Raw genomic sequence first — 25,968 nt, 5'->3', positions numbered from 1 at the left:
GCTACATGACCAGTCTGCCTAATTTTTCAATAATACATTTCATTGATGATATCCTTTACTGTCAAGAGTTACTAAAATAATAGGAAGATTATTTGTTGCTCATGTTTGAGCTGTGTCAATGATTAAAATTTATTTTTACAAATATAAATTAATTTACAAATTTAGACCTATATAATCCAAACTATCAAGGAGATACAGAAATTCTTAGAGCTAAAGAAATTTATTTGGAGCAGTAAAAGGTCTATCATCTCAAAGGAAACAGCAGAAAAAGGGGAAAGAATGAAGGAATGGAAGCACTTCCAGAACTCCAGTTTTACTATAGAACAATAATCATCAAAACTATTTGGTACAGGTTAAAAAATGGATAAGAAGACCATCGGAACAAACAAGATAAAGGAAAAGTTTCTAATTGAACTTGATTGTAACTGGCTCACAGTGCCCTGATAGGCCCCAAGAACACAAATCTATGAGATCATTCATTTGGAGCTCTGAGGTCATCAAAGTCACAACCTCACCCTTACTGGTGGTGACAAGTCGCTTTTTATTCCTGGGCAACTCTAGGATTGTAAAATTTGAAGCTTCACTACGTTAATAATCATTAAAGAAGTCCAGCCATTGTCCCCCCTTCCCAATCTAAGCTGCTCTTCCTCTTAATTCCGGGCTCCATTAAAAATAGCAATAGGTTACTGCTGCCCAGAGGAATCACGAGATTCATATGGAAAGGAATGAATAAATAAGGAGAAATAAAGGGCGGGTGAGGGAAGGGGGCCCTGCCTGGCAGCTGGGTGATGTCCGAGCAGCCTGCCCGCAGAGCCGGCCTCAGCCACCCACCGGCACCGGCCCGTCATCCTGGTCAGCCAGCCCGGGTTTTGCCATCCATCAGGCGTGGGCAATAGTGCCCGCGGGCCAGGACTGGGGCGTGGGGTGCTAATCTCGCTCTCTGCACCCTTTGACACCCCGGCTATGCCATTTCTGGAGGTCGCCACGTGAGCCGGAGTGGTGGTCCCCAAAGCATCCGGACACCCGGCGGGCGGCAGGACGGCCTCCCGGGTGGGCCGGGGCCGAGGGGCCAGCCGTCAGCCGCCGCCGCCTCTCCTCCTCCTCCTCCTCCTCGCAGCCCTTCCCCCGCCATGACGTCACCACCCAGTTTCCCGGCGCCAAACTCCATCCTGGGATTTCTAGGCTTCATCCCCGCCGCCATCTTCCCTGTGGGCAAAGGAGGTAAGGAGGCTGAGGGCCAGGTTGGGAAAGGACAAGCCAGGGAGGGGCCCGGACGCGTAGGCTTGAGGAGCCATTCTCCGTTACACACTCCACAGTCCCGCCGGCGGGAGGGTTCGACGAGCCGGAGCGCGTCGTGGCAAATGGCTTTTTGGACTACGATTCCCAGAGGCCTCCGGGGCCGAGGGAAGGGCCATTGTTCCGGACTACATTTCCCAGTGTTCAAGGCGGCGACGTTCTCGAGAGAGCGAAGGCAAGGCTTCCTTTCTCTGCGGGACGCTGAGCCTCGAGCTCCCTCGCCCATCCAAGCCCGAGGGCGGCCGCGCCTCCTCGGCGCCGCTGCAGGCCGCACCCGGGGCCCCACAGCGGGGTGGGCGCTTGTCTCTCTTTCGGAGTCACGTGCTCCGCCACCCGGTCTCTATAGCAACCGCTTGACAGCGGTCCGTCGGCCTCCATCACCCCGGAAAGGGCGGAAACCCGGCCCGGAGGTTCCGGGAAATGTAATCTGGAAGTCGAGGTGCGAACGGGGTCGGCCGGAGGGCGGAGGGGCGGGGTTGGGCGCCGAAGCGGAGCCCCTGCGCCCCTCGGGAACAGGCCGAGGCCCGTGCCTGGCGCTGCGGAGCCCGGGGGGCCCGAGGCCGGGCTGCTGGGGAGACCCAGCCAGGTGTGGCTGCGGGGGGAGAGAGAGCGGGCGTTCCTGGGGGGCGGGGAAGGCGCCGTCTGGGCCAATGCGCATGCTCCGGAGCAGGCCTCGCCCTCCCGCCGCTAGGGGGCGCGCAAACGCCAAATGTCCCAAATTGTTTAGGCATTCCTTGATGAACTAGTTTTTCTTGGCGTCACATTCCACATTCAAGGAATGCTCCCTTTGTGGGACCCTCCTTAACTCGCCTGAGGCCTCTGCCCATTTAATAACAGTATGAATGAGGAATAACGCCGTTGTTGATTTTGGTTTCTTTTGCCCCAAAGGTGTCCTTGAAGAGCCACCCAAGGGGAGCATCCCCGAGCCCCAAGCCTCTTGTTTTGTTTTTCTTCTCGGCTCGAGCAAGCTCCGATGGCGGTGGAGTCTAGAGAGGCGGCAGCCCTGGATCCCCAGAATCCCACGGTGAAAGAGAGACTTCAGGGAGCAAACATGGAAGACGAGGAGGATTACCTCTGGGGGGGGAAAGGCGAGCAGAAGAGGAGCAGCCCCTCCACCCGGGAGATGTTCCGCCTGCGCTTCAGGCAGTTCGGCTACTATGACACCCCCGGACCCCGAGAGGCCCTGAGCAAACTCTGGGAACTTTGCCATCAGTGGCTGAGGCCGGAGATACACACCAAGGAGCAGATCCTAGAGCTGCTGGTCCTAGAACAGTTCCTGACCATTCTGCCGGAGGACCTGCGCACCTGGGTGAGGGATCAGCACCCAGAGAGCGGAGAAGAGGTGGTCATTGTGTTGGAAGATCTGGAGAGAGAGCTTCTTGAACCAGGACAACAGGTGCGAAGGGGCAAGTGTGATTTATTATGAGAAAAGAGGCTTTTTTGATCTCTTTGAGAGCAGGCTTTAGTTATTATTATTATTATTATTATTTTTTTTTTGTTCTGCCTTTGTATTCCCATCACAATACCTTGCACATGATGGACCCTTAATAAATATTGGTTGACTTGATTTGTTGACTAAGGGAATAAGCTACAGGCTTTACTGTGATTGACTAGGACCCTTAGCCCACACATCGGTCTCTCCTTTACCTCTTACCTGCTCAACTACTCTTGAAGATATGCAAGAATTCCCTGCTAATTGAAAGGGGCTATAGAGAACATGTTTGTAGAATCATTCAACAAATATTTTTTTGAGTGCCTCCTATAGTTAAATCAGTGTTAATCAATGTGAAGGCTATAAGAAGACATAATCCTTGCTTCCTCTGATTTCATTTAAAAATTGACAAAACTATATTAGCTACAGTTCAAGAAACACAAAATAAATAGTAAATTTTAAACAAGAAAATAAACAGTTCATTAAACACAAAACATAGTAAATATTAAACAAGAAAGTAAACAATAAAGTGCCTTTGTATTGTAAATCTCCTTGAATATTAACAATATAGTTGCAGTAATTAGGTAGTAACTCTAATAAACACATAGGAGGCAGCCAGGTGGCACAGTGGATCCCTGGATTTGGAGTCAGGAAGGTTTTGTTGTTGTTGTTGATTCCTTTCAGTTTTATCGGACTCTTAGGGACCCTGAGTTATGTTTTTGGAAGGAGATGGTCCTTGAACTGCGAACAGGAAAAAAGATAGGAAGAATTTCAAGAGAGAGGTACAGGGAAGTTAGTGGATTTTAGGTGTGAGCACTGACAATAGTAGGCTTCTAACATAAGACTAGGTGGTAGGGACCTATGGAAGCTTTTTTTATGTAAGATAATAAAATGCATTGTTAAGATTCATTGGACAGTGATTGGAGTAGGCTCTTTGGAGACTGGTCAAGAGTCACTAGTGTAGAGGTAGAGAGAGCCCTGCACCATCAAAATGTAAATGAAAGGAGGGGATGGTTATGAACAAGATTTCAGAGATAGGATCTACAGGATCTGTGTCTCTTCCTTCTTCTTTGTTGACCACATCCAAAGATCATGGCCATGATTTTCAGCTGCATGTCAGGGAAAATATTGGTTTCTTAGTAGAAATGGAAGGGATTGGGGGTGAGAAGAATTTATTTGTTTAGTTGGAGACTGTTAAGCTTGAGATGCCCCAGGTCATTCATTGGAAACATCTAGGAAGTAATTTCAATCCAGGGGAGAGGTTAAAGACACCAGTATAGTAATCCTTGGAGAACCAATTCAAATATGTAGGGAATAGATGACTAGTTCTGGATGAAAGATTCCTATAGGGAAACAGTTTGAGATGAGACTAGAAGGGGAACAGGATCTAATAAAATAGGCTAAGGAATTTGAACTTTTTCAGTATTATTAAAGGAGACAGTGAAGTGTGGATTATTTTAGTTTTTGAGCAAGAGCTTGTAGTTTTTACTAAGTTTATTCTGTGGTTTATTGACTGATTTTGTTAAGACTAGAGGTGAAACCGTTATCTTATTATGTAATTTTACTATCTCTTATATTTTATTTTTTTTTCTCTTAAGGATATGACTTCTTTTTCATTACATTTAACTTAGATTAATGTATACCCAGGAAACAATGTAAAGACTAACAGACTGCCTTCTGTAAGGGGGGGAGGGAAGGGAGATTAGGGGGAAAATTGTAAAATTCAAAATAAAGAAATAAATAAAGAAATAAAGAAGACTAGAGATAGGGAGACTTTTTCTTCTTTGTGTGAAGAACTATGCAAAGCTATATGTATAGAAAGACAAAATCAACTGGACTTGTTGAGTGAATAGATGAGATGTTAGGAAGAAATAAAGGATGACTGAGTGTTTTGACCTGCCAAATTAAGAGATGAGTGAAGGGCAAAGAACTGAATAAACTTACTTATAAGCATATAGAACCACTGAAGAACATAGGAATGGTCAGAAAGATAGGAGAACAAGGATAGTGTGGTGTTATGGAAACCAAGGAGAAGGGGCTCAAATGTGATACTGAAAAGGTAGACTGAAAATAAGCATGGAGTGGGAGGGAGACTGATAAGAGTGTAATATGTGTTGAGAATTTGGATTGGGAGGACCATGGCTTGAGTCATGTGTTTTCTTCTTACTAGAGCAAGCCTTTTAGCTACTCTGTCCTCAGTTTTTTAACCCTGTAGAACGAAAGGGTTAGACTAGTTAACTTTTAAGATTTCTTTCAACTCTTAATCTGTTATCTTCTATCACAATAACAAAGGAGGTAATCAAATTTTCCAACTTTTTCAGCTAACATATACTGTACTTAAAATCCCCCCTTACATTCTATACTTAGGTTTTGTGCTTAATAACTGTCCTTTTGTGAATAATCTATATCTTATTGTTTTCTCTCTCATGGAGGAGGTTGGGGAGGGAACATGAATAGAATTTGGAACTTAAAGCTTTAAAACAAAAGTTAAAAATGTTTTTAACATGTAATTGGAGAAAAATGAAATATATTAAAAAAAGAAAAATTGTTTCGCTATAACATGTTTCTCATAATTTCTAAAATTTAAAGTAACATGGATGTGGTAGATCTACAAATGATTAAAAGGAAGCCCACAATTTTTTTTAATTGGTTAAAAGATAACTATTAAGAGGAGTTTGAAATTTTCTTGAACTTAATAAATAAATACCAAATTGTTCAGGGTTCAGATAGCCACATCATAACATTAAGATAAATTTCATGAGAATTCCTGTCTATCCGTAACAGAATTTTCCTATGGAGTTAATTTTTCATGTGCCAAGTCAGCCATTTTCCTGGAAGGCAGCAGACTATTCATTATTAATAAAAAATGCCTCCTGGATTATTTTATGGTTAATCTTAATATAGCCAATTTGAATTTGACAAAAAAGATTTTGGTTCTTCTTCCCTCTTCTGTATCCCTGAAAGAATGTACTTTTTTTTCCGTATTTTATGTTTTAGCTTGTAAGGTGACTCTTTCACAAAGCCAAACATATCTGTCTCCTTATTTTCAGGTTGCATCCAGTACACAGAGAGAAGCAGGAGCTTGGGAGAAGATGGCACCCTTGAGGGCATCCCAGGAGACCCTGAATGTCCAGCAACAGCCTGTGAATGCTCAGATCAAGTGTGGGTCTCCAGAACCCCAGTTCCTATCAGAAAGAGGTGAGGAGTAAGGAGTGGAGGAAGGGAGAAAAGAGGTGGTGAGGGGAAGAGGGGAATTATATTTAAAATGGGTTAGAGCTCAGTCTGGCTTCTCAGCTTATTGTTTTTAGTGATTGAGAGTTAGTGTGATATACAGGATTTGGTGTCAAAAGATGAAATGCTAGCTTTGCCAATTCTTATCAGTAACGTGGGGGGTTTGGTTAGATGGCTTTTCAGGTCCCTTCTTATTTAAAATCTTTGATTTCTTGAAAGGATTTTAATTTTAAAGATCAGCCATCTCAGGATCTATATAAGTTTAAATGAGAAGGAAGCTATCAAAGACGAGGAAACAGGTCACAAGCTGCTGAAGAATAACGGATGGACTGAAATCACTTGTTCACATAGTGAGGCTTGCCTTGACAAGGAAAAAGATCTGCTTCTTGTGAGAGATGGGATGAAGGAAGTGATAGTAGGGAATGAAGCTGCATGCTATGAGGTGAGATAAAAAGGAGAACTAACTCTTTGAGGAGGCTGATTTCTTCAGTGAAATATTAGACTGGGCTCTCAGCATAGAGGATGGTAGTATTAGTGGTGGGTGGGGGCCAGGGAATAGTGAATTGATTGAGGGGAGTTGTAAAAGAATTATCTTGTTACATTGAGGACCCAGTTGAGATTATATAGCATAAATTCTTTTTGCTATGTTCTTTCATGGGAAGCAATATGTACTTTTCAAATTAACATTTTATTTGTTTTCCAATTATATACAATAGTAGTTTCTACCTATCATTTTCTGTAAGGATTTGAATTTTACAATTTTTCCTCCACCCTCCTTTCCCTCCCCCATCCCCCCCACAGAAGGCAGTCCGATAATCTTTATGTTTTTTCCATGTTATATACATTAATCAAAATTAAATGTGTTAGGAGAGAAATCATATCCTTGAGTAGAAAATAAAATATTAGAGATGGAAAAATTATATAGTACATAAGACACTTTTAAAAGAAAAATTGAAGGTACTAGACTTTGGTTTTCGTTTAAACTCCACAGTTCTTTCTCTGGGTACAGATGGTATTCTCCATCGAAGGTGCTCTAAAATTGTCCCTGATTATTGCATTGATGGAATGAGCAAGTACAATAAAGTTGATCATCACCCCCATGTTGCTGTTAGGGTATACAATGTTCTTCTAGTTCTTAGAGCATAAATTCTTTTAAAAAATTGTATTTTTTTAAGATTTTTAAATTTTTTTCCTATTACATGTTATGAAAGTTTTTCAACATCCATCCACTTTTATATTTATAAAAGACATATTTTTCTACCACCTTTCCTTCTTACTCTCCCCTCAATGGCAAACAGTCTCATAAAAGTTGTACATATAAATTTGTGATTAACATGTTTGCATTTTAGTTTGTTTACAAACTATTTTGTTTATGAGGAATTAGGATTAAGGGAAAAGACAGAAAACCATGGGATAGGAAGGAAAAGTGAAATTTTTAAAAAAGTAAACATAGTATCCATTCAAGATTCTATGGGGGGTTTTTTGTTTGTTTTTTGTATTCCTCTAGATGAGGATGACATTGTCTATAACAGGTCTCCCAGGGTTGTCTTAGATCTCTGAACTGCATCCCAACTCACAGTGTTGTTGTTAATGTTCTTTTGGTTCTGCTTCCTTTGCTCAGCATCAGTTCATATAATTGTTTACATGCTTTTTCTAAAGTCCTACCATTTGTGATTTCTTATAGAGCAATATAACATATATATATATATATATATATATATACCACAAACTTGTTCAGCCATTCCCCAATTGATAGACATCCCCTCAATTTCCAATTCTTTACCACTGCAAATAGAGCTGCTATAAATATTTTTGAACATATGGGAATTTTTTTTTTACTTTATTTTTGTAAAGGACAGAGCTGTCCAACCATACTTTTAAAAGTTTTTATTGAAACAATAGACAATATATTTTGATTTGCCCTTTTAGTGAGAGCTCTGCAGAAGCTTGGCTTTATTTATTAAAGCATTTAATAAACCCACAGGGGGCCACATAAAGTTGTACTGTGGTCTACATTTTGGACAGCCTGGTATAAGGCATAACATTATTATTATTATTATTTTATTTTATTTTTTTTACAAAGCGATGGAATTAAGTGACTTGCCCAAAGTCATACAGTTAGGTAATTATTAAGTGTCTGAGGCTGGATTTGAATTCAGGTCCTCTTGACTCTAGGACTCACTGTATCCATTGTGCCACCTAGCTGCCCAATAACATAAATTTTTAATAGACCTAGTCAACACAATTTCAGTTTTCTCTAATATTATTCAGGAGCACTTGTATAATAAAAGTGAAGGCAAAGGATAATGGGAACAATTTAGGGCTGAACTAGATTAAATAATAGGACAAGGAGACAAAGGGACTTGAAGATGATGTAGAGCTGATGTGGTATTTGCCAAGATAGGTAGGGGAGGAGAATGGTGTTCATCCTTTATTTTCAAAGAGGACCAATGACTTATGGGTGATGTCTTGACTTTTGAGTGAATTGGATTTAAGTGAGACAGAATTGCATAAAGCCATCAGTCTCACTCTCTCTTCCTGAGTCATTGAAGTCCAGTGACTAAATAAAAGTCATGATGACTGGTGAAGGCCCAGATTGCAGTGGAAATCCTTGGCATCTTCAGTGTCTGCTCAAACTCTAAATGTTCCTTAGCTCAGTTACCTTCATGGCTATTGGAACAAATTGTTTTCATGCACCCATTCCATTGGGGGAAGTCTTCATATGCTTGACATCCCCGTACTCACTGATGGATTAGAGGCTAGTTACTTCAACTGGTTTAGTCCCTCTGCCTAGATAGTTTACCAGGGTGTGACCACTGCATATGCTACAGCTTTTTGGAGCTACAGTTGAGAGTTGAGTGAAAGTGGATACCAAAGGTGGATCAACAGCTATTTGCACCTGAGGTACTAGTGAAGGGGTCTTCACACCTGAGGAGCTAATGTTCTGTGAAGTATTAGCTAGTGACAACTTCCCAACAGCTAATGCTAATTAAAGTATTTATCTTCTAGCTTTACTTCTAGATTTATTGACCTTCAGTTAAAGGTGGGAGGAATTAATCTCCAGGAGGCTATTATGATCATTGGACTGAGGAATTCTCTCAACACATCCAATAAATACAATCAGCATTACTGATCTTGAAGACTCAAGGAGAGGCTCCTTCTGTAGTTCCTACAAAGAAGTCCATGTCTCCCCCATTTTTAAAAAACCCTCACTTGATTCTTCCATCCCTGGTAATTACCTCCTATATTTCTTCTGACTTTGAAGCTAAATTCTTCAAAAAGGCATTTTAACAATAAGTTAGTTCACTTTCATGTCATTCTTTTTAACCAGTTACTATTAGACTTTCACCCTTATTATTCCTTTGAAACTGCTCAAAGTTACTAATGTTGCCAATTACAGTGTCCTTTTCTGTGTCTTTATTCTCATTTGACCTCTCTGTAGTCCATGACATTTTTTTTATTAAAGATATTATTTTGAGTTTTACAATTTTCAATCCAATCTTACTTCCCTCCCCACCTCCACCCCCCCCCCCCCACGGAAAGCAATCTGTCAGTCTTTACTTTGTTTCCATGTTGTACATTGATCCAAATTGAGTGTGATGAGAGAGAAATCATATCCTTAAGGAAGAGACAAGAGATCTTAAGAGGTAACAAGATCAGACAATAAAATATCTGCTTTTTTTCTAAATTAAAGGGAATAGTCTTTGAACTTTGTTCAAACTCCACGGCTCTTTATCTGGATACAGATGTTACTCTCCTTTGCAGAGAAGCCAAAATTATTCCCGATTGTTGCACTGATGGAATGAGCGAGTCCTTCGAGGTTGAACATCACTCCCGTGTTGCTGTTAGGGTATACAGTGTTTGTCTGGTTCTGCTCATCTCACTCAAATCCCTCCAGGCTTCCCTGAAATCCCATCCCTCCTGGTTTCTAATAGAACAGTAGTGTTCCATGACATACATATACCACAGTTTGCTAAGCCATTCCCCAATTGAAGGACATTTACTTGATTTCCAATCCTTTGCTACCACAAACAGGGCTGCTATAAATATTTTTGTACAAGTGATATTTTTACCCTTTTTCATCATCTCTTCAGGGTGTAGATCCAGTAGTGGTATTGCTGGGTCAAAAGGTATGCACATTTTTGTTGCCCTTTAGGCCTAGTTCCAAATAGCTCTCCAGAAAGGTTGGATGAGTTCTCAGCTCCACCAACAGTGTAATAGTGTCCCAGATTTCCCACAACCCCTCCAACAATGATCATTGTCCTTTCTGATCATATTGGCCAATGTGAGAGGTGTGAGGTGATACCTCAGAGAAGCTTTAATTTGCCTTTCTCTGATAAGTAATGATTTAGAGCAATTTTTCATAATGACTATGGATTGCTTTGATCTCCTCATCTGTAAATTGCCTTTGCAGTCCATGACATTGTTGAATACTCTCTGTTCCTTCATACTTTTCTCTCTAGATTTTTGAGACACCTACTTTTTTTTCCTACTTTTCTGACTTCCTTCTTAGTCTTCATTGCTGGATTCTCTTTCAGGTTAATATCTCTAAACCATAGGTTCTGTCCTGGGCTTTTTTCTCTTCTTCCTCTATGCTACCTCCCTTGATGATCTGATCAACTTTCATGGATTAAATTATCATCTCTCTGGTGAAGATTTTCAGATCTACCTATCCTTTCCCAAACTTTCTTCTGACCTCCAGTCACTCCTCTCCATCTGTCTTTTAGACATCTCAGACTGTATGTATAGGGGACATCTTAAGCTCATTATGTCCAAAATGGAACTCATTCTCTTTCTCTCTAAACTTTCCCCTACTTTACCTTCCTTAATACTTGTAGACAGCAACAGTATCTTCTGAGTCACTTAGGCTCACATTGTAGGGTTTATTCTCTACTTTTCACTATCTTTCTCCCGTCATCCACTTTCTTGTCAATGCCTTTGTTTCATGTTTGCAACATCTTTCAAATATGACTCCTTCTCTTCTCTACCACTGCCACTACTCTAGTGCAGACCTTCATTACCTCATGCCTGGACTATTGAAATAACCTACTAGTAGGTTTATACCTTACTCCTTCCTGTGGACTCTCTGATATAGTGACACAGCCTCCTGACTCTTTCCGGAACGAGAAAGAAAGAAACAATTCAAGTGACGTTGACATGTTGAACCTAAAATGTTAAAAGCAAAAATTTATGTTTCCTTAAATCTTGTTTTGATTACATACAATAATTAAAATGATCGTGTAATTAGTAATTCTAATGTTTATAGTCTTCACTTTTGAATAAAAATTCTCTGCATTTTAAAAATCATAATTGAGAGGGGCAGAGCCAAGAGGGCGACAAGAAGGGATTGAGTCTTAGGAGCTCTCTGATAAAAACTCATAAACTAAGGACTCTAACTAAACTTTTGAGAGACAGAACCCACAAAGGGACCCAGTGAGGCAGTTCTCCTACTCAAGGTAACCTGGAAAAGAGCAGAAAGGCTCTGCTCCCCGAGGTTGGAGGGGCGGCCCGCCAGAGCCAAAGAACTTCAGCCTCCCGGAGGCAGCCCCAGGGCGCTGGGAGCCGCAGCTCACAGCAGCTGGGGTCTCCTGAGCTGCACCCCGGGGAGCACCAGCACCGGGCACAAAGTGGGGGAACAGCGGGGGACCTCTGCCAGAGTGAGCATGTGAAGCCCAGCTCCCAGGGCACACAGCAAGCAGCTTGATCTTTCCGCAGCCTAGACCGGGAAACAGAAGCAGGGGGAGCCGGTAAGCAGGAACCCTCAGGGCATGATCCCATTGAATTGAAGGAGGGGAGTGAAGAGAGAGAGAGAGACTGCCTAGCTCTGTCCTCTGCCCTTGGAACAGGACTCTGGGGCTCTGACCACATTCAGATCCTGATCCCAGTCTAGGCCCCGCCATAGGACAACAGGGCCCCCCACCTCAGCCCCATGGCAGAGGGGGGCGCTTATGGTCATTCACAGACCAGGAGAGAGGACAGAACCTCACACACTGAGACCCTTGTGGGAGTGTCCCAAAAGCTCAGGAAGCGCCCCAAAAATTAGGCTTAGGCTGGGAAAATGAACAAGCAAAGAAACAAGAGGAAGACCATTGAGAAATATTTTGCAAATGAGCCCAAGAAGGATCAAAATACTCAGTCTGAAGATGAGGAAGCACAAGCTCCTGCATCTGAAGACTCCAAGAAAAACAGAAATTGGGCTCAGTCTATGATAGAGCTCAAAAAAGACTTTGAAAATCAAATGAGGGAGTTGGAAGAAAAACTGGGAAAAGAAAGGAGAGAGATGCAGGAAAAACATGAAAATGAAGTCAGCAGCTTAGTCAAGGAAATCCAAAAAAATGCTGAAGAAAATAGCATGCTAAAAACCAGCTTAGGTCAAATGGATAAAACAGTTCAAAAAGTTATTGAGGAGAAGAATGCTTTAAAAAGCAAAATTGGCCAGAGGGAAAAAGAGATAAGAAAACTCTCTGAGGAGAACAAATCCTTCAGACAAAGAATAGAATTCAGGGAGATTGATGAATTTACTAGAAATCAGGAATCAATACTTCAAAACCAAACAAATGAAAAATTAGAAGAAAATGTGAAATATCTCATTGAAAAAACAACTGATATGGAAAACAGACTTAGGAAAGATAATTTGAAAATTATTGGAATACCTGAAAGTCATGATCAGGAAAAGAGCCTTGACATCATTTTCAAAGAATTACTACAGGAAAATTGCCCTGATATTCTAGAAGCAGAGGGCAAAATAGAAATGGAGAGAATCCACCGATCCCCCCGAGAAAGAGATCCCAAAAAACCAACCCCCAGGAATATTATAGCCAAGTTCCAGAACTCCCAAGTCAAAGAGAAAATATTACAAGCAGCCAGAAGGACACAGTTCAAATATCGTGGAACTGCAGTCAGGATCACACAGGACTTAGCAGCAACTACATTGGAAGCTCGTAGGGCTTGGAATACAATATACCGGAAGGCAAAAGAGCTTAGAATGCAGCCAAGAATGAACTACCCAGCAAGGCTGAATGTCCTCTTGCAGGGAAAAAGAGGGACTTTCAATGAACCAGGGGAATTTCAAAGGTTCCTTTTGGAATGGCCAGAGCTGAACAGAAGGTTTGATCTTCAGATACAGGACTCAGGTGAAGCATGGAGATTGGAGGAGAGGGGGGAAATATGAGGGACTTAATGAGGATGAACTGCATGTATAGAATAATGATACTGATAATATTCATATGAACCATCTCAGTTAATAGAGCAGGTAGAGGGAGCTTTTATAGTTGAAGCACAGGAGAAAGCTGAATTTGAAGATAAAATATGGTGTAAAAATGGAGTCAATAGGAAAAAAAGGGAAATGGAATGGGAGAAAGAAAAAGGAGAGGGGGAATAGTCCAAGATATTTCACATAATAAGATTTTTTTTTATTACAATGAGCTATTGCAGTGATTTGGAAGGGGGGAGGCAAGGGGGAATAAGGGAACCTTTGCTCTTATCAGAGATGGCTAGGAGAGGAAACAGCATATATACTCAATGGGGTATAGACAACTGGAGTAAGAACAGGGGGAAGGGGTGGGGATATGAATAAAGGAGGAGAGGATGGACCATGGGGGGACAGTGGTCAGATATAACACATTTTCTTTTTTACTTCTTGCAAGGGGCTGGGATTGGAAGGCCTGCCCAGGACCATAGGGCCAGGTGGATTCTGGGCCTAAGGGGTGGTATGGGGGCTCAGGGCTTCTTGGCCCCAGGACCAGGGATCTGTCTGCTGCGCCACTCAGCGACTCTACAGCAGAGTCAGAGTGAAAGGAGAGAGAAAATATAGTACATGGTAGTGGAGAAATAAGAAAGGAGGGAGTTGAGATCAGCAATGGCAACGTTGGAAAAATATGGAAGTAACTTTTGTGATGGACTTATCATAAAGAATGTGATCCACCCACGACAGAGTTGATAGTGTTAGAACAGACTAAACCACATTTTTTGTTATTATTATTTGGGGGAGGGTGCAGGGCAAGTGGGCCTGGGTGGCCTGCCTGGGGCCACATAGCAGGGTGATCTTTGGGTGTCTGGGTCCGGATTCGGACCCAGGTGCTCCTGGCTCAAGGGCCAATGCTCTGTCTGCCACCCAGCCACCCCTACTATTATTACTATTTTATTTTATTTTGGGTCTTTTTTTTTCTTCTTTTTGGTTTTTGCAGGGCAGTGGGGTTGGGGTGGCTTGCATGTCACATGGCTGGGTGATTATTGGGTTTACGAGGCTGGATATGGACTTGGGTGCTCATGGCTCCAGGGCTGGTGCTTCATCCATTGCGCCACCTGGCCATACCTACAATTATTACTATTGTTTTTTTAATTTTAATTTTTTTTCTCTCCCCTTTACTTTTTCACCCAAGCAAGTCTATCTGTATTCATGGGGGGAGGGGTATTTTGTTTACTTGTAAACAAGTATATTTTATTAATGTAAAAAAACATTTGTACAAAATGAGAATAAAAAAATAAATTAAAAAAATAAAAATTATAATTGAGTAGAAGCTCACTAGATTATATAATTACAGGATTTTAACCTTTTTTGTGTGATGGACTTTGACTGTGAGCTCTTTCTCTGAATGATGCTCCATAAATACTTAGGATGACAAAGGAAACCAATTACACTGGAACAATTATAATACACCCTTTTTTTTTTAAAGTTCATGGGCCCAGGTTAAGAACCCTTGAAGTAGTCCTGTTCTCCCATTTTACAAATGAGGAATCTGAGATCCGAGGAAGTTAACTGACTTTCCCAAGGTCACCACATAGGTTGTAACACAAATCGTCTTTGAACCTTGGTTCTTTAGGGGTGGCTAGGTGGCGCAGTGGATAGAGCACTGGCCCTGGAGTCAGGAGTACCTGAGTTCAAATGCGGCCTCAGACACTTAATAATTACCTAGCTGTGTGGCCTTGGGCAAGCCACCTAACCCCATCTGCCTTGCAAAAACCTAAAAAAAAACCCCAAAAAACCTTGGTCCTTTGATGCTATAGCTAAGACTTGTTTCACTGCCCCACAATCTCTCCTAGTGACAATTTCCATCTCAGTTAATGATGCCTATAAGAAGCTTGGTTGTTCTCATTATAAAGCTATAACCAATGTCTCACTCTAGACCTGCTAGCAGGATTAATTAATTAATTAAGCAAAGTAAACAAAAGTCAGCTAACAGTCTAGTAGGGCTTGCTTTCAAAGCGTAAGTCTATTAACAGAAACCTACTCCTCATTTCTTCTAGTATTCTTCCTCTTTACAAGTTCTTGCTTGCCTCGATCTTCTTTTTTTTACTATTTCTGGTTCATTCCTCCTGAGAATGGTTAGATGACTTTCTCATGGAGGAAGGGTCTATAGGGTGCCTACTGCTCACAAGAATTCGCTCAGTCAGAAGTAACTTCATCCTCAAAATACTGAATTAGTGCAACTCAAGGGGATTTGAAAGATCCTTTCCTCCATGAGAAAATGGATTTGAGTTTAGCAAGGCAAATTTCTATTCTCCTCTCTACCTTTAGCAAATCTGTTGGAGGAGGACACCATCCTTTCACTTGGAAGGGCCTACCTCCATTGAGGGAGATACTATCAGAACAAATCATTCTTTCCATAGAGCAATATATGTGTTAAGCAGAGATCATAAGCAACTTTCCACCAAATTTTTGCCTGTGATGGTACAGAAAGGAAAAGCTAACATCCTTGAATTTAATATAAGTCTAGAGACCAGAATGAGAGAGATCATAGTCTTAAAAAATCTAGTCTGTCCAGGTCAGGCTACATCTGAATGGAATATTTTGTTTATTTCTGGGTGCCATATTTTAAGAAGGATATTTACAAGCTGGAGCAAGCCTAAAAAAAATGAATAGACTCACAGTCATGCCACAGAAGAAATCAGTCAAAGCAACCTGGAGTGTTTAATCTAGAAAAGAAGAGACTTAAGAGACCATGGCCACTGTCTTCAAATATTTAAAGGCTTCTTATAGGGAAGAGGGATTAGTTTAAATTTTATCAAAGCCCTAGAATATTATGTAACTATAGGCAATGAGTGGAAGTTACAGAAAGGCAAAATTTTTAGGCTAATTATAGGGAAGAAATTCCTAATGATGACTATTGTCTAGCCTTGGGACTCAGAAGAAAGTAAAATAGTTGTTAAAGGAGTACTTTAAGTAGAGATTGGACAAATGTTTATTGGACTTAAATCAGTTTAACAAGTTCAAGCATATTTATATAAGGCCCTGTACTTGAAATAAAACATAGTAACCCCAGCCCTCAAGAAGCTTACATTCTACTGAAAGAATCCAATTTATACCCAGGAATAAAAATAAAAGAAAATTTCAGGAGAGAAGCAGCATTTAGTATTGGGGATATCAGGAAGGATTTAAGTGTTGGAGGTGGACTTGAGGGAAGTTAGGGGGTTCTAGTATATGAAAGGGAAGAGTCGTTTGAGATCTGAAGGACAGCTTGGGCAAAGCCATAGAGAAGGGAGATAGAATGCAGGGATTGCATTATTTCAGAAAGAAATTGTATTAGATGACCATTAGTCTGGTCTTTCCCACATCTTACAGTTTATGTTCTCTGACTTGGAGGGCTATAAACCAAGTGCTGTGGGAGTTCAGAGGAGGCAGAGGTGATCTTCAGGATATTGAATCATGTGAGGCTTCATGAAAGAGTGAGCATTTGAGTTAGAATTTGAATAGTAGGTAAGATGCTAACAAAGATGGGGACTCAAGGAAGCTAAATGGATTTTAGGTGATTGTGATAGGGTGGTCCTTGCTTTAGCCAGTTCAGAACCAAAGCTATCACCTACTTGCTATAGGAGAAGAGTAGCCAGTGCATGTGTGACATTCTGGACATTTCTTCTTACTACATTGTATTAACCACTGAGTTTCTCATAGTGGTAAATAATAAAACAATTTTTTCTCTTATGTACTAAAACCAATGTTGAATAGATTTGCAGTAAGTCAGGCATATACCCTTGACTCCCTTCCCCTCCCCCCTTTTGCCTTAATGTTTTTTTCCAATTATAGATGCATTTAAAAAAATAGATTTCCAAATTCTCTCCCTTCCTCCCTTGCCTCCCCTCTTATTGAGAAGACAAGCAATTAGTTATTCATGTGTAGTCATACAGAACATTTCCATATCAGTCATGTTGTGAAAGAAATATAAGACAAAAAACATGAAGAAAAAAAGTAAAAAAATCTGCATTCAAACTTGTTTTTTTCTCTGGAGGTGGTATTTTTTCGTAGCATTTTTTCATCATAAGTCCTTTGAAATAGTTTGGGCTCATTGTATTGTTGAAAATAGCTAAATCATTCATGGTTGATCATCATATAAAATTACTGTAATTGCAGTACTCTTCTGCTCACTTCACTATGCATCAGTTCGTGTAAATCGTTTCAGCTTTTTCTGGAAGCATACAATTTGTCATTTCATATAGCATAATTGTTTTTCATCCCAAACATATTACACAGTTTGTTCAGTCATTTCCCAATTGATGGACATCCTTTCGATTTTCAATTCTTTGTTTTAGAACTGCTATAATTATTTTTGTACATAAAAGTTCTTTTCCTTTGTATCTCTTTGGGGTGTAAATATACTAATGGGTGAAAGAATATGTACAGTTTGTAGCCCTTTGGGTATAGTTTCAAATTATTCTTCAGAATAGTTGCATTGGTTCATAATTCTACCAACAGTGTATTAGTTTTCTAACATCCTTCAACATTTGTCATTTTCCTTTTTTATTAAATCAATCTGATAGGTATGAAGTGATATCTCATAGATGTTTTAATTTGCATTTCTGTACTCAGTAGGTAATTCAGAACATTTTTCAAATGACTAAATAGCTTTGATTTGTTTTCTGAAAACCTGTTCATATCTCTCCCTTGGGAATGCTTTGTATTCTTATAAGTTTGACTCAGTTCTCTATATAGTTGAGAAATGAAGCCTTTATCAGAGAAACTGCTGTAATACTCTGCCTCCTTACTACCCCCTCCCCCAGATTTTCTGCTTTTGTAAAAATCTTGATTGCTTTGAGTTATTTTTTTTGTAAATCCTTTTTAATTTTATGTAATCAGAACTTTCTGTTTTATTCCATAATGCTCTCTATATCTTGTTTGGTCATAAATTCTTCCCTTATCCATAGATCTGACAACCTGATCCATGCTCTCCTACTTTGCTTATGCTATCACCCTTTCAGTCAAAGTCATGTAATTCATTCTGCTATCTGCTTCCATTTTATGGGTGAGTTTATCGTATTAACATTCATAGTTATCATTACAGGGTATTTCCTTCTGTTCAGCTTTTTAAAAAATTATTCTATTTCTCTCCCCAAGAAAAATAAAGTAAATGAAAATATACTTTGATGTGTATTCTGACTTCATGAGTTCTTTTTCTGGGGATAGATAGCATTTTTATCAGAAATCCTTTGGAGTTGTCTTGGATCTTTGCATTACTGAGAACAGCTTTTCACGGTTAATTGTATTGCAAAATTACTATTATTATATACAACTTTCTCTGGGTTTTACTCATTTCATTTTGTAGCATTTCATGTAAATCTTTCCAGATTTTTCTGAGAGCATCTTTGCTTATCTTTTCTTTTAGCATAGTAATCTTCCATCACAATCATGTCTTACAGCTTATTCAGTCATTCCCCAATTGATAGATCTTTGGACATAGTTCCAAGTTGCTCTTTATACTGGGTGAATTGGTTCACAACTCCATCATTAGTGTCTTAATTTTCCCAGATTACCTCTAACAGTTATCATTTTTTTCCTGCCCTATTAGCCAGTCTCATAGGTGTGAGATAATTCTTTATTTTAATTTACATTTCTTCAATCAATTATGATGGAGAGTATTTATTATATGGCTTTAGATAACTTTGATTTGCTTCATCAGAAAACATTTCTTGATCATTTATCAGTTGGGAGATGGCTCTTATTTTTATAATTTTGATTTATTTATTTGTGAAATGAGGCCTTTATCAGAGAAACTTCAAACTTTTTTTCACAGTTATGATTGATAGCTGTATTTCTTTCTATCATTTCCCCATTCTACTCGTACCCTGTACTTCCTCAAAAGTATTTTAGCTGCTAACTATTGCCTCCCTCAATCTGCCCTTCTATCAACTCCCCTTCCCTCCCATCTATAAAAGATGATTAGAATAGATAGCCTCTGAGAACAAATCCCACTCTAACTATATGATCTTGTAATTTCTCTTATTCTCAATTTCCTATTATGTAAAAATAAAGATAATTGTAATTCCTGCTTATTTGAAGAGTTGTATTAAAGTTGTAATAACTGCAATAGATAATATGCATTACGGGCTGAGGAGATGTCAGTATTCCTTTAAGGAGGTTTCTATTTCTCAGCACATATGACATTTTTTTTTTTCTCTTGATCATTTCAGATTTTGAGACTAGTACCAAGTGGGGCTTTCCAAAGCAAGAACTTCCTGATGAAGTAGATTCAAAGGAAAGGATATCTACAAGATTCCCAGTGAATATTTCTAAGGGAACCAAGATTAGAGAAGTCTATGAATGTGAAGGCACTTTGGAGGAGCAAGAAAGCAAAATGGAGAAAATGGATGGATCCCTTTCCCATGATGGAATTATGTTAGTGACTATCCCTTCTGAAAAAACTCCCTTAGGAGAGAATGGTGATGATTATGATGAAAGTCTGAGTTCAGACTTGGTTATACAATACAGAGGAGAGAAACCCCATATAGCCAATACAAATGACCAGAACTCTAGCCAGAATTCATCTTCTACCATACATCAAAGAGAACAGACTGTCAAGAAACCGTTTGAATGCAGTGAATGTGAGAAAACCTTCAAGCAGAACTCAGAACTTCGAAAACATCAGAAATGTCACATGGGAGTGAAGCCCCACAAATGTACTCAGTGTGGGAAAGCATTTGGCCGGGGTTCTGATCTTAGGAAGCATCAAAGAATTCATACGGGAGAGAAGCCCTATTCATGCAGTGAATGTGGAAAAGCCTTCAGGGGGAGCTCAGATCTGATTCAGCATCAAAGAATTCATACTGGAGATAAACCCTATCACTGTAGGGAATGTGGGAAAGCCTTCAATCAGACCTCTTCCCTCATTCAGCATCAGAGAATTCATACTGGAGAGAAGCCCTATGAGTGTAATGAATGTGGGAGAGCCTTCAATCAAAGCTCAGCCCTTACTCAACATCAGAGAATTCATACTGGAGAGAAGCCCTATTCATGTAAAGAATGTGGGAAACCCTTCAGGCATTGGTCTGGCCTTATGACACATCGAAGAGTACACACCAAACTTTGACCCTATGCACATTCTGAATATGATAGATTTTAAGACAACTTGTAACTTTTGTTAAGTCTTAGAGAAATATCCTGGGATCATAGTCCCCATAAAGTAATTATGAGCTCCTCAATGGCAGGATCTATATTTGTCTTATTGTGTTTGGTTCTTGCCTGAGTGCCCATGTGCCTATGAGAAATAAGGTTTATTTTGTGATAGATTAAGTTAAGTAATGAGTGGAGGAAGCTTTAATTATTTACCTCCTCCCTTTTTAGGAAACTCAAGGAATGTGAAATAAATGGGAATATAATATCTTGAGCTGGAGTTTAGTCACTCCAAGAAACTATGGATTGGACACAGGAAATTTGCTTTGTCCCTCTAACCACTGTCAAGGAATTTCTGTATTTGTTGTCTTTTGTCATTGACATCAGAGTGATGTGGATATTGTCAGTGACTCTTCCCCTACTTCTTCCCCTACCTCCAGTGGCATTTATCTCTGAGGAACAGAACTACATGAGGAGAGAGATGCCAGTATTTTTTTCCCATGGGAATAACTGCAGATAGTCTTATGTCTTTGAAGAGGTCTGACAGTGAAGAGTGGTTATTAGTATGCCAAGAAAGAAAGTAAATAGACACTCTCATATAGTTTCTTATATTTGGCATGTAAGGTATTTGCTATTATTTTTGTAAATAGTTATCTTTTAAGAGGGGAGGGTATATGATTTTTGCTATTTCACAAGTGAAACATATCCCAAGAAAAGGAGGGGGATTGTACCTAAAGGAATTAGGACAGGTTTGGGTGCTCAGCCCCCCTCAGGCTGTATAGTATGGGCAAGTAGGTCCTCCAAGCTGCATTGGGAACAGCTCATTTCTAAAAGGGTCCAAACAAAACTGTTGGACTAGGGAACTGTAGAGTGACAGCTGTAGGATTTCACAAAGATTTTTTCTCCTATTCAAAAAGAAAGGAGTTTGAACCATGTTGAAAGGATCTTCAGTTTAATAAATGGTTCTAATTGTCGGTTATTTGTCCCTCCCTTAGCCATAAGTTATCTTGAAGTTTGACCAAACTCAGGTCTTGAGATCCTTGTCCTGAGGAGCACCCTCTGCTGTTGTTGGGGCATCTCACTTTCTTACTACTTTTTTTAGGGAGAGGGTGATTGAAATATTTTGTTTCTCTCAGGTCAGTGCTGAAAAGCCATGATTTGGAAGAGGAGTCACTGACTCAATTCCTGGAGTGGGTACTTAGTAGAATCACTGGGCTCTTCTGACTAGTGAAATGATAGGAGATGCTGTTTAGCTTCTGGAAGTCCCATTTTTCCATGTTGCTGTGGGTTTGGCTTGAGTTACTTCATTTTTCTCCTCTAGACTTGTCCAACTACAGTTTTAGAAAAGGATTTTACTTTATACCACTTTTTTGATCAGTCAGTGCCCTGAAAACTATTGTTACTGAGGAAGGGAGTGTGGGTACACTATGTGCATAGGTATATTGTATGCACATGTGTATTTTTGCTGACCATTCAGTATTTTTGTTCTTTCCATTGCCTACCAAAAAAGTTTATTTACCCTTATTCCTTAGGGTAGAAATGGAAACCTGATAGTCTTCTGGCATCAGAATCCTTTTGCCATTGATCAGTCCTGCCTGCTACATGTGGGTAAAGTTAAGAAGATGTGGCCCTTGGAATTGGATGGTGGGTGATTTGGTAACTAGTGGAGACCTTCCTCAACCTATGAATTTGCACACACAACCTAGCTCAGTGATGAATGGTTATCATGTTTTATTTTATTTTTTTGGATATCATGTTTGTATTTGCAACTGATAAGTCCTAGATTTGGATTTGGGAGTGAACATTGTAGGGAAATGATCTTATTGTGACTGTGATGGAATGATCAGCAGTTTCTGAATTTAGAAATAATTCTTTTTAGACCAGCTAATCCACGTGATTAGTAACTGTTCAGGATGTGAAAATATCGAGTATAGGACCAAAGGGGAAAAAAAAAAGATTAAAACCCTAAAAGGGTTATGGCCAAATTCTGAGTTGTTATGGAATTAGATGGAGCTACCTTGATGTATTTTGCTGGGGAGGGGATTTGGTGACAATTGGAGTCTACAGTGAGAACTGAGGTATGGGATTTAGGGTTGGAGGGTAGACTGACCTGTCTTTTACTCTTGGATGTAAAATGTCATGAAACATCTTTTAGATACTGGTTAACCAAGTCTTCTTCCAAAGCATGTGATTTTCTCTGAAGAGAACAGGTGAGAAATGAGAGCTTGAGAGCTGTAGGGAATCTGTTTATCTCAGAGAAGTCATGGAATCATTGAAATTAGTGCCACTCCTATTTATCCCTAAGAAAAGGAAGTTTTTACTGACATCAAATGAAAATTTGTCTGCAGAGTCTGCCTTTTGCTTTTGGTTCTGCCTCTGAGGCCAAGCTGATTAAGTCTAATTTTTCTTCCATAGGACAGATCTTTAGACTTGAAGACTATTATCATGTTCCTTCATCTTTTTTTTTTTTTTTTAGTTTTTGCAAGGCAATGGAGTTAAGTGACTTGCCCAAGGCCACACAGCTAGGTAACTATTAAGTGTCTGAGGCCAGATTTGAACTCAGGTACTCCTGACTCCAGGGCTGGTGCTCTATCCACTGTGCCACTTAGCCGCCCCATGTTCCTTTATCTTGATGGGTATCTTCTCTAGTCTTCCTTCAGTCTTGGGTGCCCTCTTCTGGGCATGCCACATTTTGTCTGTCCTTAAAAACTGTGTCTCCTCACTTATTTAGAGGAGATTAGGCTGACAAAACTTCCTCCATTTTCTTTGAAAAAGCTATACTGCCATATATTTACTCCAAATGTGGTCCACTCAAAGTTGAGGGTAGTAGAATCTTTACTCTCTCAAGTGATGCTGATCCTGTCAGTGAAGTTTAGTGTGTAGTATTGGTTTTTTTGACTGTTGTCACAGTGCTGACTCTTATTGAACTTGTGGTCTGCTGGAAACTCCAGATTTTTTTTGTGTGTGTAAATTGATAGTTCCCTGTCCTGTGCTTGAGAAATTGATGATTTTGAACAAAGTGTAGAACTTTACTTTGATTCATATGAAGTTTCATTTTTTTTGACTCAAATCATTATGTTATTTTGTCAAAGGTCTTTTTGTAAACTAAATCTATCAATTAGCTGTTCCTTTGAACTTTGCAACCATCTACAAATTTGACATACTTTTTTTTTTTTGCTTTTTTACAAGTTATTGACAAAATGTTGAAGAATTTAGGATCAAGGACAGATGACTGGGTCAGTCCACTGGAGATCCCATTGGTGACTACTTTTTTGGGTCTGAGCAGATCCACTTAACTGTATTATTACCAAGTCCTTACCTCTTGATCTTGTCCCCAAAGATAATGTGAAAACCTTTGCTAGATGATTTGTTCTAATCTAGCAATTCTAACAAACTGCACCTACATTATTTCCCCGTTCTACCAGTTTAATTACTACCTTCATCAGATTCCATTCTTTTTTTTTTAGGTTTTTTTTTTGCAAGGCAAATGGGGTTAAGTGGCTTGCCCAAGGCCACACAGCTAGGTAAATTTTTAAGTGTCTGAGACCAGATTTGAACCCAAGTACTCCTGACTCCAAGGCCAGTGCTTTATCCACTACGCCACCTAGCTGCTCCTCCATTCTTTATTCTTGTTAAAACTGTGCTGGCTTTTAGTAACTTCTCATTATCGGTGCTTGTGAATTGTCTCTTTAATAGTGTTTTAGGATATTGTTATGAAAAAAAATCAAGCTCTCCTGCTTTTTAGGACTCTGATCTCATCTATTTTTTGAAAATTGGCAACATTTGCTCTTATGATACTCATTTACAATTTTAAAAATAGGTTTCAGGACTAGAGGAAGATGGAGCTTAAGGTAATTCAAAAATCATTGTTTTCATGGAAATTTAGGGTAGGGTTATGGCAAATAAAGTGGGATGGATCAAAATGGTTTGTGATCCAGTGAAGTTTGGTATAGAATGATGTGGTTAGAGAGCTTTCAGTCAGGGCTAGAGTTCCATGGGAGCTGGTTCCCTCACCCCTTCCATCTTAAGTCACACTAGGTTAGCATATTGGGTGATAGCCTAGGCAAAGTAGGGGGATTTAGGTTCTACTCAAAAGCATGGCACCCTGTGTTAGGGACCTGGATTTACATGGGATTTTTAGACAAACTTTCTGTTTGCTCTGGCAGTTATCACATTGCTGATGGGGTGATAAGGGTCAGGGAACATGGACCAGAATCTTAACGTAGGATTTCTAAAAATGAACTCGGAAGGCCAACTCAGGCCTGAGGAAGATGGAATTCTAGCTGTGTTATAGCAACAAATTTGTGGGAGAACTTCTGCAGCCAGTTCTAACTAGAACCGTGTGCAGTTAAGGTTTAACCTTACCCAGCATTATGTAACAATTGACATGCCTGGGATAGTAGGAGTTTGCTGGTCATTCAGTTTTACTCTCCAAAAAAATATGAGGAAAAGAAAGAGCATTAGAAAATTTCTCAGATTTATTGGATATAGGACAGACTGCATATCACCAGAATCCCACTGGATGCTAACAAGAATCAATCCCAGATTTAACTCACACAGACATTTTGTTAAGTATAGAACTACAGGAATAACATGACTTCACAAGCAAATTAGAAGAAAAAATTAATCTTCAAGAAACACCAGTTTGTGTCGCATAAAGTTTTTTCACCTAAGATGAGAAAAGACAGTTTCAATATGATACATAAAAAATTAAGGGAAATTGGACTTCATCCCAAGACTCTTCTGCTAAATTTCATATACTATTTAATACTTTCCTCTAAAAATGGACATTTGGATCCCTATAGCTATTATCAGAATTTCTACAGGAGAAAGCCCTGTTTATGCACACCAACTAGAAACAACTTCAGCAGGTAAATCCATTAAAACCCCCCCAAAACTTTACAGTTATGAATGACTAATTGATAACAATGTAAATTGTACTGGGTTTAACAGATGTGTTAATGAACTATAATTGTCTCAAAGTGTGGGGAGATTACTTTGGGAGGGAACATCAAAATAAACATTATCCTTATGAAACATTAATTGTGTGTCTCTGTATTCATCATATTTGTTTCCTACAGAACTGTTGTTTTTTGTCCTTCATTTTTGTGGAGGATCTTGACATAACAGTACCATAATTTGTTTAGCCATTCCATAATAGGTAGACATATTTTGTTTCCAGTTCTTTGACAGTCAGAAAGTTGTTGTCATTAGATGTACTTTAAGTAACTTAATTGCCAGACACTACAAATATACTTGTTCTCAATGACCCTCATAGCGCAAGACAACATGCAACATTTTATGTACAAACAAGATAGATCAGGATAAATTGGAAGTGATCAACTCAGGGAAGTCACTAGCATTAAGGGGGATTGGGAAAGGCTTCTTTTAGAAAGCGGGAGTTTAGCGATAGCTAACCTTAGAACTTAAAGGTAGCTAAACAAGCCAAGAGGTATAGATGACAAAGGAGAACATTCCAGACATGGGAGACAGCTGCTATAAATATTTTTGGGTATCTGAATTGTTTCTTTTTACTAATAACTTCTTGGGGGTCATAAAAAACAACAGTGAAATCTCAGAGTCAGAGGATATGGACAGTTTAGTCACTTTAATCGCATATTTTCAAATTGATTTCCAGAATGGTTGTAACTTATTCATAGTTTCACCAATGGTGCATTAGTGTGTCTAT

At 39.6% G+C, this 25,968-nt stretch overlaps 1 protein-coding gene across 2 annotated transcripts; it reads left to right on the top strand.

Moving 5' to 3' along the window:
- Positions 1-1,156: 1,156 nt before the first annotated feature.
- LOC141495605 (zinc finger protein 397-like) lies at positions 1,157-25,322 on the top strand. Of its 2 annotated transcripts, none has more exons than XM_074197134.1 (4): positions 1,157-1,221; positions 2,185-2,692; positions 5,779-5,926; positions 19,361-25,322. In XM_074197134.1, exons 2-4 carry the CDS (start codon positions 2,270-2,272, stop codon positions 20,254-20,256), a joined length of 1,467 nt encoding a protein of 488 aa, XP_074053235.1. In that variant the 5' UTR covers positions 1,157-1,221; positions 2,185-2,269; the 3' UTR covers positions 20,257-25,322. The 2 variants fall into 2 exon arrangements, with proteins under 2 accessions (XP_074053235.1, XP_074053234.1); XM_074197133.1 differs by lacking the exon at positions 1,157-1,221 and adding an exon at positions 1,550-1,735.
- The last annotated feature ends 646 nt before the right edge of the window (positions 25,323-25,968 follow it).

The sequence above is a fragment of the Macrotis lagotis genome, chromosome 8 (assembly GCF_037893015.1).
Source record: "Macrotis lagotis isolate mMagLag1 chromosome 8, bilby.v1.9.chrom.fasta, whole genome shotgun sequence".
In the NCBI taxonomy this organism is placed as follows: domain Eukaryota; kingdom Metazoa; phylum Chordata; class Mammalia; order Peramelemorphia; family Peramelidae; genus Macrotis; species Macrotis lagotis.
This window is presented reverse-complemented; position numbering and strand designations above follow the sequence as displayed.